Source organism: Gobio gobio (assembly GCF_949357685.1).
Source record: "Gobio gobio genome assembly, chromosome: 21".
Taxonomy (NCBI): Eukaryota; Metazoa; Chordata; class Actinopteri; order Cypriniformes; family Gobionidae; genus Gobio; species Gobio gobio.
Genome location: NC_137117.1, coordinates 2,335,091 through 2,351,739, shown reverse-complemented (window position 1 = coordinate 2,351,739; position 16,649 = coordinate 2,335,091). Strand labels below are relative to the sequence as shown.

Here is a 16,649-nt window from a genome sequence, read left to right as displayed (position 1 = left end):
TGTGTGTGAGGGTTGGAGAGAGAGTGTGTGTGTGTGCGCGTGAGTGCGTGAGCGTGTGTGTGTGTGTGTGTGTGAGAGTGTGTGTGAGAGTGTGTCTTTGTGTATGAGAGAGTGTGTGAGTGTGTGTGTCAGTTTTCAGGTCAATGTCTCTGTACCCCCTATTTCCGCTGCCATGGAAACACCCTGATTTCAACGTATGATCGCCTTCATCCTGATCACACACACACACACACACACACACACAGTCACACTCGCATGAGGAGAACATGTGATTGTTTACAGGACACAGTGACACACACGACATGAGCTGATGCTTCTGAAACACTGCATTCCAGAGACGGGAAACATCCGATTCCCAAACCAATCCCCATCTCAGTCTGTGCCTGTAAACGAGCTTGTGTGTGTGTGTGTGTGTGTGTGTGTGTGTGTGTGTGTGTGTGTGTGTGTGTGTGTGTGTGTGTGTGTGTGTGTGTGTGTGTGTGTGTGTGTGTGTGTGTCTGTGTGTGTGTGTGTCTGTGTGTGTGTGTGTGTCTGTGTGTGTGTGTGTGTGTCTGTGTGTCTGTGTGTCTGTGTGTGTGTGTGTCTGTGTGTCTGTGTGTGTGTGTGTGTGTGTGTGTGTGTGTGTGTGTGTGTGTGTGTGTGTGTGTGTGTGTGTGTGTGTGTGTGTGTGTGTGTGTGTGTGTGTGTGTGTGTGTGTGTGTGTGTGTGTGAACATTTCAACAACTTCTCTCCAGTGCAGTCTCTCTTAAAACATGTTCCTGATCTTATGGTGGACGTTATTCCAAAAGAAATCAAAACGGGCTGCCAATGCAACTTCATGTTGGCTTGATGTCATCATGACCAAATCCAGCCAATCACGTGACAAGACGCTCTAGAACTGAAGCAAAACTTGAGCTAATATTTAAAAGACATCCAGGAAGGAGTTTTTCACGCCCACAGCATTGGTTAAATTAGTAGCCAAGATATTTTTTCATTAACCTCTTTCTAAGTGGCTACACACACACACACACACACACACACACACGATCATTCCAAACCCAGAAAACACACTGATCAAACAGAATCTCTCAAAATGCACTCAATGTCTTTAACTAAAACTGAAAGCATTAAAAAGACTTTCGTTACTTAAACTGTCTCGTGTTAATCTTGAGCATCTATAGAGTCGTGTTGATCCTTCATATCTCACAATAGTCTTTAGTTTTATCAGATTTATAAAAGACAGATACACTGCACAGATTCTTTCTGAAAACAGCCGAGTCCGTGGAGGCGATCAGTGGGCGGAGCTAAAGAGTCACGAGCACAGTAATTGGTTTAGTTTTGATTCAGTAATTGGTTTAGTTAAAGGATTAGTTCACTTTTAAATAAACTGTTGCTGATAATTTCCTCACCCTCATGTCATCCAAGATGTCCATGGCTGAGTCCCAATTCAAAAACGCTGATTCATCCAGTAATTAAACAAGTGAAGTCTTTATGAGTGAGTCATTGAATCATTCATTCAAGAGATTCGTTCAAAAACGCTGATTCATCCAGTAATGAAACAAGTGAAGTCTTTATGAGTGAGTCATTGAATCATTCATTCAAGAGATTCGTTCAAAAACGCTGATTCATCCAGTAATGAAACAGGTGAAGGATTTATGAGTGAGTCATTGAATCATTCATTCAAGAGATTCGTTCAAAAACGCTGATTCATCCAGTAATTAAACAAGTGAAGTCTTTATGAGTGAGTCCTTGAATCATTCATTCAAGAGATTTGTTCAAAAACACTGATTCATTCAGTAATGAAACAGGTGAAGGATTTATGAGTGAGTCATTGAATCATTCATTCAAGAGATTTGTTCAAAAACGCTGATTCATCCAGTAATTAAACAAGTGAAGTCTTTATGAGTGAGTCATTGAATCATTCATTCAAGAGATTCGTTCAAAAACACTGATTCATCCAGTAATGAAACAGGTGAAGGATTTATGAGTGAGTCATTGAATCATTCATTCATTCATTCATTCATTCAAGAGATTCATTCGAAAATGCTGATTCATCAAGTAATGAAACAAGTGAAGTCTTTATGAGTGAGTCATTGAATCATTCATTCATTTATTCAAGAGATTCGTTCGAAAACGCTGATTCATCCAGTAATGAAACAAGTGAAGTCTTTATGAGTGAGTCATTGAATCATTCATTCATTTATTCAAGAGATTCGTTCGAAAACGCTGATTCATCCAGTATTGAAACAAGTGAAGTCTTTATGATTGAGTCATTGAATCATTCATTCAAGAGTTTGAATGAATGATTCATGAATGAGAGTCATAGAGATTAATTCAGAAACACTGAGGCTGCGTCCCAATTCGCCTACTTATACTACGTACTCTTTTTGTGAAGAAAAAGTACATACTTTTGAGTGTGTAGCAGAAGAGTATGCAAGCTTTGGGACTACTTCGTCATCTTTAACGGACTCTGTTCCGTGCGTCCCGTCACCGTTTAAACTGCCCTGTCAATCATCGTCACAGTTCAAATCCTCCACTTTCAGTTTAATCTCCTACCGTATCGGAGAGAAATGCAGTCGCTCGTTGATCTGCCTTTCGTGGGTCTTTAATGCAGAGACTCCTCTCATGTGTTTGCAAAGTTAATGGCCAAACGTATCATTACAAAAGTTCTCAATGCTGCTGCAGGTGAAATATAATGTGGATAATATTGAATAAATATCTTTTCGTCAGGTTAAATACTGATAATTGCTCACTCAAACCACTTTATCTAATCCTCTCCACTTAACCGTCAGACTCGCGGAACCGTCATGTTTGTAGTTTTTTAACACTTTTTATCCGCGTTTGTAGTTCTAATCGAATCCTCGTCCATCTCGCAATGGGTTGTGGGTAATATCAGCCGTTAGAGTGCGCATCGATCTGCACTTCGGATTCTGACCGGAAATAGTAAACCATCCGGGAATCTTTGGAATACTTTTTTCAACATACTAAGATTTGGGACATACTAATTATTTTTTCGAATGCTATTTAGTACGGATAGTATGCGAATTGGGACGCAGCACATGTGTTTCTTTCTGCAGTCGAAAAGAAATGAAGGTTTTGGATGAAAACAGTCCAGGGTTTTTCTCCATATAATGGACTTCAATGGGCTCCAAACGGTCCAAATGTCAGTTTCAGTGCAGCTTTAAACGACACCAGATGATGAATAAGGGTCTGATCTAGACAAACCATCAGCTTCTGAGAGAAACCCAGCAGTATTTATGCTATTATTTTACCTCTTATCAGACGAGCGTGATCATCTCTGAGCTCAGACATAACTTCCGGCAAGTGAGGTCAAAATACGAGCGTGGTCATAGATGTATACGTAGATGCCTCATTAGCGACTGCATGGATCAGTAGAATGAGGCATCTACTATTGATATATCTATGACCACGCTCGTATTTTGACCTCACTTGCCGGAAGTTATGGCGGAGCTCAGAGATGATCACGTTCGTCTGATAAGAGGTAAAATAATAGCATAAATACTGCTGGGTTTCTCTCAGAAACTGATGGTTTGGCTAGATCAGACCCTTATTCATCATCTGGTGTCGTTTAAAGCTGCACTGAAACTGACATTTGGACCGTTTGGAGCCCATTGAAGTCCATTATATGGAGAAAAACCCTGGACTGTTTTCATCCAAAAACTGCAGAAAGAAAGACATGGACATCTCGGAGGACATGGGGGTGAGGAAATTATCAGCAAAAGTGTATTTAAAAGTGAACTAATCCTTTAATTATTATTTTGCAATGTTGCAGTGATTGTGAATGTCCAGAAACCACTTTAACTTCATTTGTCACAATCATGGGACACAATGTTTCGAAAAAAGAATCCCGTGTTCAAAATGGATGACTTACAGTCACTCAGATTAAACGGGTTTACGTGGTGTTTCTTCCTTAGTTGAAGTATAAAACAATGCACAACTTCACAGCCGCTCCTCTCACCTTTTATACACAATTTTAAGGTCCCTCCACTCCAGGAAGCTGCACATCTTGGGCTTGCGGGCCAGAACCGTCTGCACCAGCTCCCGTGTGATCTTCTTCTTCTCCTTGTCGGACAGAGGAACGTACCATTTCTGCAGACGGAGCTTCCCCTGCCTGCTGAACAACAGCATGAACTGCATCTGACGGGAACAGAAAACAGAAGCTGTTTGGACCAATGAAATCATCAGGGCGGGCTTTAGACGATGATGGACAGATGATAAACAGTAACGTAATCATCCACGTCATCGAAGGCTCTTGGGTTGAGTTTGTTCTAATCCTAAACGGAGAACTTGTTCATATATGCGTTCACCTTTACTATTTCTCTCAGAAATGATGATGGTGTTGGTAAGTAAACTCTGTGTATCCTTAAATTATTTTTTTTACAACACCGGCAAAGACCGTTTACACTCATCTTTTTCTTCTAACGCTAGGCTACTTATTCCAGCGTGCGTGCAGGTACAGGGTTGCCAAGTTTTACAACAAAACCCGCCCAATTGCTAACATTCCTCAAAACTAGCCAAAAACAAGCCCAATAGCTTTCCAGGGGGGTTCTCCGGGAAAAAAGGCATTTGGGGGGTAAAATATGTGTTATTTTGGCAGGGCTGGCAGATAAAAATCGCATTCCTGGGTCTGTATATCCCATAATTGGGGTCGCTTCAACCCGTGGACTTGGCAACACAGTGCAGTTGAGTTCTGCTGACATTTGACAACTAACGTTATGCGTCGCTCCGTTGCTCTGATTGGTTGTAGGTCTATCCAATTGAGGTCTTTCCTGGTTGGGTTGAAACACGCCCCATAATCACAGCCCAACGGAGCAGATCAGACTCATATTCTGACTAGAGTTGAGTATGACGACGTCAGGCTAGGACAGGAGATCAGAGACCAAACATGATCTGACCAATGGTAAATAAGAGCCTAATAACACTCGTTTAAATAATAAGCCACAGCAAATTAAAGGGATAGTTCACCCAAAAATGAAAATTCATTCATTGTTCCAAACCCATGATACATTTGTTCATCTTCAGAACACAAATTAAGATATTTTAGTGTAAATCTGATGCTCTGAAAGGCCTCCATTGGCTCAACTTTACACTCTCAAGACCCTTAAAAGACACTAAAGACTAAAGTTACAAAGTCCATCTCACTACAGCGGCTCTACAATAACTTTATGAAGAGACGACAATAGTTTTTGTGCGCAAAAAACCCCATAAATCAGTGAGTCGATTCAGCGGTTCAGAGCGTTATGAATCAGTGAGTCGATTCAGCGGTTCAGAGCGTTATGAATCAGTGAGTCGATTCAGCGGTTCAGAGCGTTATGAATCAGTGAGTCGATTCAGCGGTTCAGAGCGTTATGAATCAGTGAGTCGATTCAGCGGTTCAGAGCGTTATGAGTAGGGATGAAACGGTATGGAAATTTAACATCACGATTATAGTGACCCAAATTATCACGGTTATCAATATTATCACGGTTTTGTTCAAACGAGATGAAAGTGTTCAAAAAGAACAGATGCACACACTTAAAACATTTCAACAAGTTTTATATTTGAAAATCAACAAACAACAAATAACTAAAGCAGCTCTACGCACTTTTTTAAGCTAGATTCTGTGGGATTTCCTTCCTTAATGGCCGTCGTCAATAGCAACGCATAACGCATAAATAATAATAATTTGTCGTAAATATAATCTCTAATATTATCTCTGATGAGAATATTGCTTGAGAATATATTTACAGTGTTCAGCAATGATGCATTTAAATCTAGCATATTTTGTGTTAGAGCCCAAAAAGTATCCTAGTGAAATAATGCATATCCATATTTCCATATGATTTGACAGTTTATTTTATTAAATATCAAAATGTGTGCATCATACCTGACACCTAGATGATCACTTTACAGTCAGTTTTAATGACTGTCATTCTCTTCAAATGCTATTGAAGTTTGAAACGTGTGTAACGTTACTAATGTTGTGTGTAACTTTACAGACGGTCCCTAAATTCGCCAGCGTTATGCCAGTCATATCAGATGCGCTGTGGTTCTGCTGGGTTTTTAAAACCATTTTCGCTGCTGAAATAGAACAAAAACAGTACAACCACTGGATGATGAATGAATCTCCTGCATACATCGCACGTTTATCTCTGCTTTTAGTGCAGATTTCAGTGATTGACAGCGGCGCGCGCTCTGAACAAAACTCTGCTAATCTGAACGCCTCTGATAATGAGATATTGCATTCATAAACTCAATAGAAACACGTGTGAGTGATTATAATGCGCAACGCGATTATAACAGATGGCTTTTGAGAAGACTATGATAAGTTCAACAGCCAGAGTGGCTTGTGTGCAGCCGAAATAACGTTACACCCGCAAATGGCGGTTGTTAATGTCAAGCCCTGATTATTATCCCTTAAATGTCCCCCTAGTCTTGACTAAATTTGTTCGTTCGCTTCACGTTATTATTTCCCAGATGTAGTTTTGGTATTGAGGTCAAAGTCCACTTGCCTTGCGTAGTTCGTAGTTTTGAAGTGTTTCCTCTATTACAGCGACTCTCTTCTGGCATGTTCTGCAGACAAGGTGACCATCTTAGATTAAGTTTCCCTCAGGACTTTTGTAAAAGCCAAAATATGACACACCTCAGATTTGGTCCTTTTAGAGGCTGAACAATCCCCAGAAGTGCTGTCACTGCTTCTGCCATTTATTCTCATTCAAAAAACAGCTGTGCTGCGCCAGACTGACGCTGACTACACAGGATTTACCGCGAGTTTTCACAACCGTGATAATCACACGCGGTTTTAATGATAATACAATTTTATATGATATTACTAACGTCACTAAATTTTATCGTGGTTTATCGTGAAACCGGTAATCGTTTCATCCCTAGTTATGAATCAGTGAGCTGAATCATGATTCGGATCGCGTGTCAAACCGCCAAACTGCTGAAATTTGGCGATTCAAACTGCTGATTCGACTCACTGATTCATAACGCTTTGAAGCTTCATGAGGCCGTGTTTTGAAATCGTCATCACTATATAAGTCGTTATTTAGGGTTTTTTTGCGCACAAAAACTATTCTCGTCGATTCATAAAGTTATTGTAGAGCCGCTGTAGTGAGATGGACTTTGTAACTTTAGTCTTTAGTGTCTTTTAAGGGTCTTGAGAGTGTAAAGTGCCATTGTGTAAAAAAATATGAATTACTTGAAATCAATTAAATGTTAACTGAAATACAAAATAAAAAATAAACTTAAAACTTATTTAAAGCTTCAGCTTAACCTGATATACTAACTAAACAGAAATACAGCATTATAAAAACTATACAGACGTTTAAAAAAAAAAACTAACAAACAAAAAAGTGAATTTTGACATGTATTCAGTCGGTTATGTAACGCTTAAATGCTCAATTAATGCATTACAATTTCACTAAACTCATTAGATTTTAGTCGACTAAAACTAAAAACAATTCAGGTGACTAAAATATGACAATCTAAATGGCATTTTAGTCAAAAGACTATGACTAAAACTAAATCAAAATTAACACTGCAGATCATCCAAACTGACTCGAAACTGGCAAATGTGACGAGATCTGAATCTCACTCAACACGCCCACAACGAATTAATAAAGAGATTAGTAAAAGCGAAATTTGGAATTGCTTTGCTTATAAAACTGACAAAGGACCGTCAAACCTTGCCAAGCATCGCTCACTTGCCCATCCTGACTTGTACAAGACATTAAAAATCGGCAGTGCATCGTTCAAAAGATATCATTTAGACATTTATTTTCCTTTAACACTGATCAACACACACATAAAATTGTGATATTTAAACGATCTCCACCGTTCGTTTTAACCAATGTTTAGATCTCATACTAACTGCACTTAAGTTTAGGTAACCATAGGATTTTTTTAGTAGAAAAATTATGCATTTTAAATAGTCTTAACTATTTACAAGCCTACATTAAACAGGTAAATCCTTACAATTAAAGCTACAAAAGTGACAGACAGCAGTGTGTTAGGTTTCATCCGATATACTATTATTACACATACCATGACGCATACTATTGCACTATTTACATTCATGTAAGACATAACCGACTGTGTTTATGTAAACGCACACTAAAGATGGACATTTTGACACAATGTAAGTGTATTTGACTCTTTACGGCGGTTTGTGTGTGCGCTGTTGGTCTGGTAATCTCATGTGTGTACATGATTTCGACCCCACCGGCTGTGAGTTGAAAACTACAACTCCCATGATTCCCCGCTCAATCGCGACGTTGAATAGGCGACCTCTAGCCAGGGGCGGGGCCAGAGGGGGGCCTGGGGTGGCACGGGCCACCCCCAAAATGTAATTGGCCACCCCAAGTGCCCCCCCACCCATCAGAGTCGGAAGGTAATATGTTGTTGGACTTGTCAGTATTAATTCTTTACAAGTAGTTCCAGCGGTTTTCTTAACTAAAACTAATATTTTACAGAGCATTGATTTATTTATATTTTATTGTATGCATGCAAGTGGCCACTGCACTCATCCCCCTGTTGTTGTTGTGGTTGTGGAGCGCCTCTGCACTGGAGAGGAACCACTATACCGTCACGTGTTGTTATCGGAGTAAATAGTGGGCGCAAACGGACGGCGAAGTGCGGTGGTTGGTTTCTCTACTTTAAAGCTTATAAAAAAACATTTGAGCACAAAAATAAACTAAAAATAAGCCAATTCAGGAGCTAGAAGACGCGAATGAGAAGTTGTGCGCTGTGAGAAGAGTGTGTGTGTGTGTGTGTGTGTGTGTGCTCATCCGAAGCACGCAAACCCGCGTCTCAGATAGCGAGCAAATATTGAGTTCTCTTTAAAGTCTTCCGCCTAAACGGACAAATTCACACAAAAATTGTCAACATGATCGTCTTGAGTATTCTAGCAAACTAATATTCCTGCTGTCTGTGTTTTTAATGTTAATCAAACTACAAAAGACAAGGAAATCACTCACTGCTTTAGCTTTTATACCTTTAATAACAGTCTTTAATTTATACAGTCAAATAGGCTATGCAATGCAATTTTACATTTGATTACTGATATTCCATTTCTGAGAACTAATGTTAGATCTACCAGAAAAACCTGAAAAGCACTGTTTATTTTTTAAGTATCTTTGCTCTGATTGTATTTATTTGTGCTTTTGCATAGTTAGATCATTTGTTTTTATCTTCTTTATTTTTATTTGACAGTAGTTATTTTTTCCCTGAATATAGCACATACAGACTGAACCATGAGTAATTTGAACAGTTAGACCCTATAGCCTAAATATTCACATAATAAATATGTATTACAGGCCCCCACTAATTATTCTAGAAATAAGTTAATTCAACGAAGGTAACCTCTTTTGCTGTATATTTTTGATGGTTTGAATGCATACTCTCCATGTTTTACCCTTTATGAACTATCATTTATGTGCCCTATACCATCACCATTCATATCTATGCAACCAATAAATAAATAAATTACTACTAAAGTACAAAATTGTTTACAAAAAACATTTCTTTATGGATAGTCACTTAATTTTTCTCTCAAAATGCACCAGATTTATGCATTTAAATTTAAAATGAACAATTTTCTTTTGGGGAGCAACCCCTAGCCTAGAGGGACCAATGTCTACCCAGCATAGTCTCAAAAAATCCTGTGGGAAACAAATATAATATATTTATAATGTAATATAAATATGAATAAACACTGCTACAGCTTCTTGTTGAGCTCAAAAGCCTTTCTACTCTTGTCAATTATGTTGGTCCATCTTGTTTACAACTATATACAATTATGATGGAAAAAAAATCATGCTTGCATTGCATTTACCACAACCCATGTTCTTCTACTAATGTTGAGTTATTTGTTATTTCATATCAAATTTGAAGTTGCTCATTTTTAATTCATTTTCACTCATTATAATATGTTTTGTTATCAATAATATACAGTATTATTACCTCCAGTGTAGGGCTATTTATACTGGTTCACTGTTTACATGTATTTAAATGTGCCACCCCTCTCTGAGTCTGTGCCCCAGCCTGGCCCCCCCACGAAAAATTGTCTAGACCCGCCCCTGCCTCTAGCGTCGAAAAACTACATAATGTGCCTTTAAAGTGACTCCAACGGTTTAACCTCGATTTAATGAATCGGCACGAGCGCTTTGTTTACACAAAAACACACACTTTACCACTTTATTTACCAAATATTAATCTCCCGTTCGCGAGAGCGCCACCACGACGCATGCGCGTTGAGTTGACGTTGATGCGCGTTGGAAAGTGGCAGCTGTGGGACAGAAAGCTCTCAGATTTAATCGAAAAATAATTTTATTTGTGTTTCTAAAATGAACTAAAAAGTCTTACGGGGTTGAAACAACACGAGGATGAGTAATTAATGACAACTTAAATGTTTTGGGGTGAACTATACCTTTAATATGGCATAAAATCATGACAACAATAACCTCAATGCTACTGCGAGATATATATAGATATATATTCTGCATTAAAAAAAACATGTAAAAGTGCACATATACATTTTTCACATTTTACTATTTTTATAGCATGTTAGTATTATTGTTATTGTAAAAATGCATGTCATTCCCTATAACCAAACTCCATTTCTATGTTGAACTTGTTTTACGTATTTGCACAGTGATATAAATTAATTCAAAGAGCAAATTCTGGAGATTTGATTGCAAAGCTAATTAATGCCTAAACTAATAAGCATGTGATCTCCAATGCGCTTTTGAGTCAGGCTTTTTCCGAGAGGAGATGATTATTATAATAACACACGGCATACCTTTATGAAGAGGTCCGTTGGTAAATGAGGGATGAATTCACATGAGTTCTGGATTCACAGTGATTCGCGTCTGGCTCGGCTCGAGTCTTGTGTACAATAGACGCTTAACGGCGTCAGCTGACCGCTTAGTTTCTCATTGGACGAAGGCTTCGCTCGGGGAGTTCTCATTGGCGAGAGAAAGCCCGTTATCCCCGCCTAGTCAGTAGCGCAGGCTTTTGATTGGTTGACACGTACGCCAGTCAACGCTGGAGTCCCGCCTCCTGGCAGTGTTGTTGGAAGGGTGATTGTCAAACGGTGGGCATGTTTTTAAGAAGGAATAATAATTTAGTGTCAGATTTAAAAGCGTTTGTTCAGCCTGGTGGGAACATTCAGTCATTAGGGCCTAATTGCTTTTTGTCAGTCGCATAATTATGTCTTAGACGCATTATAGGCGCTCTGATAATGCACTTAAAGCACAAAATGTGTAATTTTGTGTATTCTTCAAAAGGTTTACTGTGAATATATGTATAAATATCTGTTGCTGGGGAACTCATTTTATCAGATTTTAATTGGATCAGATTAAATATACATCGTTAATGATGTAGAATGTATGTTGTTAAGAGTAGCCTACCTTTCATAAATGTAAATTTATAAATAAAATATGAAATAAAAGCACATTATTTCTGATATGTTGTCACGTGTGTTTCAAATGTTATACAACTTATTAATTATTACTTTAAAAAATAATGCATTAGTTATTTTGTTTTATATATATAGGCTAATTTCAATTCATTCCAAGCCCAAGGGACATTAAAAGAAAAGAAAAGAAAAGAAAAAGCGCATTTATCCGATTTGGACATGAACTGCGCGCTTTCTTATAGTCCCAGTTAAATAATAATAATTTAAATCACCAAAAAATACTTTTTATATGACGTCATCGCTGATGTTACAGCGCCACCAAGTGACGATTGTCGCCATGGACACTTCTCACGGATTTCTCTGGGAAATGGGAAAGAAAAAAATAATGCATGTGAAAATGCTCCATGGGGGACGAAAACTGCAAAAACAATAAATACATATATGCAAATAAATATATTAATCCACAAAATTGTACTTAAATATTGCTATAAATGTGTAAATTAGTGCTGGGGGAAATTAATCGTGATTATACATGTATATATTTAAGAAAAATGTGTTTAAAACTAAATATAGTTATATAGAAGATACATTCTATATACAGTAGGCCACTATTTATTAAATATATACACGTGTGTGTGTGTGTGTGTATTTAGATATGCGTAATAATTATACACAGTAAACACGCATATATTATGTAAACACAAACTTTTATTTTGGATCCGATTAACCGCAATTAATTTTCCCCCAGCACTATACATAAATCCACATATTCCTGCATAAATATATAAACAATTTAATGTGAGAGGAGATAATTAAACGAATGTTGGGGAAGAATAAAAAAAAATGTTAAAAGAAATGCTAACCTGAAAATTGTCCATTCCTATTTATTTAATTATCTCCATGCATGTTTTACTATATATTTATGCGGGAATATGTGGATTTATGTATTCATTTGCACATTTGTAGACTTGTGGATTTATTGTTTTTGCAGGTTTCGACCTCCATATACACATCCTTCTGTCTAAATAAACGCTGGCTTTATAAGAAAAAGCTTGAAGTATCGTCTAGTTCATATTTTATCTCTATAAAAAAAAAGTTACTTTATTTTACACAGCTTTTTTGAATATTAAATGTAAAGGATTTTGTAGTGAGGAGACATGAAATACATGTTTATAGTGTTTGTTAACGTCGTGTTTTATTCGCTTCCATTTTACATCATCTCTGAATGTAATAAACGCGACATTTTCCCTCGACAACGCAAGTTGTGCGACTTTACGTAAAATACGGTAAATACTACAATTGCGCTATATTATAAAAAAAAGTGCATAAACTGATCAAAAATTGTGGTGAAGTAAACACTACAGAAAAACAAATGTAATTTCTACATGAAAAAGTTAGTTCAGGCAAGAATTAATAGTAAATTCTATATCAATACTTAATACAAGCATTATAAAAGTTAAACTACAACTTTTCTAAGACTAGTTCTCCCATCATGCACTGGGGTTTGAATAATTGAGGTTGATTATTCAGCTGTATTTTATCATTGCTTTTGGTAGGTTTAATAACTTGCCATTGTGATATTTTGAGTTCATTTTATACTCAAAATGACACTCATCTCAAAAACAATCCATCAAATGTCACCATCATTGAATTGGGTGTTAAATATGGCGCGATATTGCCGTTATGCTGCATTTACTTAGATATTTCTAAGTGTAGACTTTAAAAGAGTGGTTTAAGACAATGTTATTTTTGTTGTTGAGTAAAACGTATTGGAAGTAAACAACCAAGTAGAAATTGCTCGTGAAATGTAGGGGGACCTTGAAAAATTGCCCCCCCTTCTCCAAAAACTCCCAGCAAACCTCAAAGTGAAAGTGTAGTAGTAGCTCAATGTCAGTGTAAATTGACAAAGACTTAAAAAAAAAGAAACCTTTATTCATTTAAAAGTCTAAAAGTGGATAATTTAGCTCCAGCGGTCAGGCGCATTTGTCCCGGAGCGCGCGCACGGCGGCGGTTTGGAGCTCTCTCTGCGTGATGACGCGCCGCCGGTTGAACTTGGAGAGGCGCGCGGCCTCGGTGCCCACCTGCGCATGCGCATCGGACCGGTGCCGCATCAAATAGACGGCATCACTCACGTCAGTGGACAGCTCCTTAAAATAAAGGTTAAAAAAAAATTTAAAAAATACTCAAACAATTATATACGATTTGGCACTGTTCCATAAAGTACTACTTCGAATTAAAATTCCAAGTTAGTGTTATTTATTATCATCATCAAGAACCATTGTACATCAATTAGTGTAACTATTAATACCCACCTATAAATCGTTTAATATAAGAATGAAAAGTTAGCTCATATCCATTTAAAGTAGCCATTTTTAATCGAGAACTTTAGTATCTTTAGGGAATATACTTCAACACACCTTCTCAATCCTGTAGATGTAGGAAGAATATCTCCTGGTGCTCTTCTTGCGTGTCCAGCCGGTTTTAATAACCTTGTCCAAAGATTTCAGTCTCAAATCAGATGATGTTTTCATGATTGACGCTGTTCAAGCCGCATTCGCAGAACCGGAAGTGAAGCTGTTGTTGATCACCGGAACTCTTTATTGCGTCTGTGCTCGTCTGAGCTCAGGTGAAGCAGTTCAGCCTTAATTAAAGCTTCTCTCCCTAATCAAGACATCCAATCAAACGCCATATTGTGATGGTACATCATAGTGAATATATTTAGGTCGATTAAATTATATTTTTGACTTGAATAAAAGGCTTAATTATTATTCATAATCGCTCTTTCCCCACTAGATGTGTGTTAGCAGTGCTGCTGTAGCGATTGGATGTACATTTGATAAATAAACGTGTTCCTATTAGGACACACTCACACACACACACACACACACACACACACACACACACACACACACACACACACACACACACCAACACACACAGTTTAAGGCCTGGGGCCTGTACCATGATTGTAGTTTAACAAACTCAGGTTTACAGGATTAATTTTGAGTTGATAAAACCAAACCAATCTATTCAGGCTTTGTTGGTCTCATGATGCTGATCATCAGCTTTCTCTGTAAACTCAGGCTTTGATCCTGAGTTTAGGATCTGTGACATCAGCAGTGAACAGCCAATCACAGGCTGTGGATCAGTAACACTGAGATTCACTTCTCTCTTCTGCAGAATATTACATGATTTAAAAATATTAAGAATTTAAACAAATTTACACAGCAAGAAGAAAAGAGCTGTCTATAAAAGAGTACAACTTAAAGAAAATATTCACTACGTCAATGCAAGTAAAAGTTATGAAGTTAGTTAAGTTGATATATAGAGAGAATTGAACATTTAAGCTTGCATGTAGTAATTTTTATAGCTTTATTTATTTATTTTAAAGCTTATTTATATAGGCTATTTATATTAATTTCAACTAAGTGCCTATTAATTATTGATGAACTAAAATGATACATGTGTAATTGATTAAGGGTATAATAATTTCATAAATTATATCTAAATCATTCAAAATTATTATTATTATAATTAAGCATTGTTAAAGCAGCACTAGGTAGTTTTTGCTCTCGGCTCCCCCTACAGTTGGGAATCAGTATTGTCCTCTACTACTGTCGTAAACTCTGTCACTCTACATCAGCCGATGCATCGCACGTGCATTTATTAACATGATAACTATAATAGCCCTGAACACAGCTGGAGTTCACATGCGTGTTCTGCTTGCGTCGCGTGTGAAATGTCTTCATATTAATTTCATGGGTTTTTTTTTTTTTCAAACGGCAAATGATCGCGATGCTCACGTTTGCAAGCCAGCGTCATTATAGTAGCCTAGTCTATTGGTTCCCGTTTTACAGAATCTATATGATCCTTCAATTCAATGTTTGAGTGGTAATAACCATACATCGTCAATATTATAATATCAAGCTACCCTAGATGAATCTGCAAATTTGAAAAATCGATTTGCATTATAGCTTGAGGCAAGACAAATAAACCAATATCACAGACATGTTAGCAACCTGGTCTCATTGTGAAAATGTACCTCTGGCAACGTTTTTGCAAACCGCCAAAATACATACCAATAAGTACATATCTCTGCAGTTTCAAAGTGAAATGAACACTAGAGGCAGTAAAACAGCAAGCACTTTTTATCGTTTTTTTTTTCCATGTAAATGAATAAATTTTGGAGTTTGCGTCACTTAATCTGCTCCATATGCTCGGTTTTTTTAATATAATAAGTTTGCTCAGTAGCTCAGCTGGTACAGATTTGTACTTGTAATAATGAAAGCTCAGGTACGAATCCCGTGAAAGACAAGTCATGATAAAAGAGCTCAAAGATGAGTTCACACAAGCTAACAAGACATGGTTACTATTGTATTTTTTGTCACATTTGCTTTTGTTAACACTATCGGTTAGGTTTAGGGTTTACTGTAGGTGTACGTTAAAAAAACAATGTCACAAAACGTCAGATTGACGCTCATCTGTTCCGGGAAAAAAACGAAGCTTTTGGCGGCACCCAGTGGACACATCACTTTGAAACTGCAGTGATATGTACATATTGGTACGTATTTTGGGGTTTGCAAAAACGTTGCCAGAGGTACATTTTCGCAATGAGAACAGGCTGCATGTTAGGTATCCTAAAATATGATTTTGTACGTCTTATGTATTTACTTGTAAGAATGAAGCTCCTCCTCCTTCAGCTCACGCCAACGAGCAAACGCTGGCCAATGTTGATCCTCCTGCCTTTAATCCCATCACTTTCTCCTTTCCTCTTTTCGCTTTCCTCCGACAAAACCTTTGCTTTCTTATTTTTCTGCTGCTTCGGCCATGACTATAACATTCGGCAAACAAATGATCGTTTGGCTCGCACGTCCGAATTTAAGGAAGTGGTGGAAGTGACGTATATGCCGTAAAGCAGTCGAATTTTGTAGTTCTTTTTGTTCTCGGGTTACTACCCGAAACCCGAAGTTTAAAAGTACGATTAAAAACGATACAGACCCGTCAGGCTATGGCAGACGCGTCACTCAACCTATTGTACGTCCATGTATCATCACAAGAGTCTTGAAAATATATTATAAAGGTTGAAAAGTTACCTAGTGCTGCTTTAAAAGCCAGAGGCTTTAGTCTTTAAAAACCATTTGCTATGTTTAATGTGGAGTAGAAACAGGGGGAGTGGCTTTATTGCATCAGAGGCGTGTCACTTTGCTCACAGTTGATTGGTCTAATTTCAGTTTGAGATCTCTTATCC

General features: G+C 37.6%; 1 protein-coding gene across 4 annotated transcripts in view; it reads right to left on the bottom strand.

Annotated features, from left to right (window-relative positions):
- Positions 1–10,902, bottom strand: part of LOC307117640 (AP-1 complex subunit sigma-2) — a 70,416-nt gene extending 59,514 nt beyond the window's left edge. For 2 of the 4 annotated variants that reach the window (XM_079802613.1, XM_079802612.1), the window contains exons 1-2: positions 10,784–10,902; positions 3,959–4,137 (exon numbers count right to left, since the gene is read on the bottom strand). In XM_079802613.1, the coding sequence (XP_079658739.1) occupies positions 3,959–4,137 (179 nt within the window). In that variant the 5' untranslated portion in view covers positions 10,784–10,902. The remainder of the gene's footprint in view (positions 1–3,958; positions 4,138–10,783) is intronic. The other 2 variants (XM_079802611.1, XM_079802614.1) reach the window with 1 other exon arrangement.
- Positions 10,903–16,649: the final 5,747 nt, after the last annotated feature.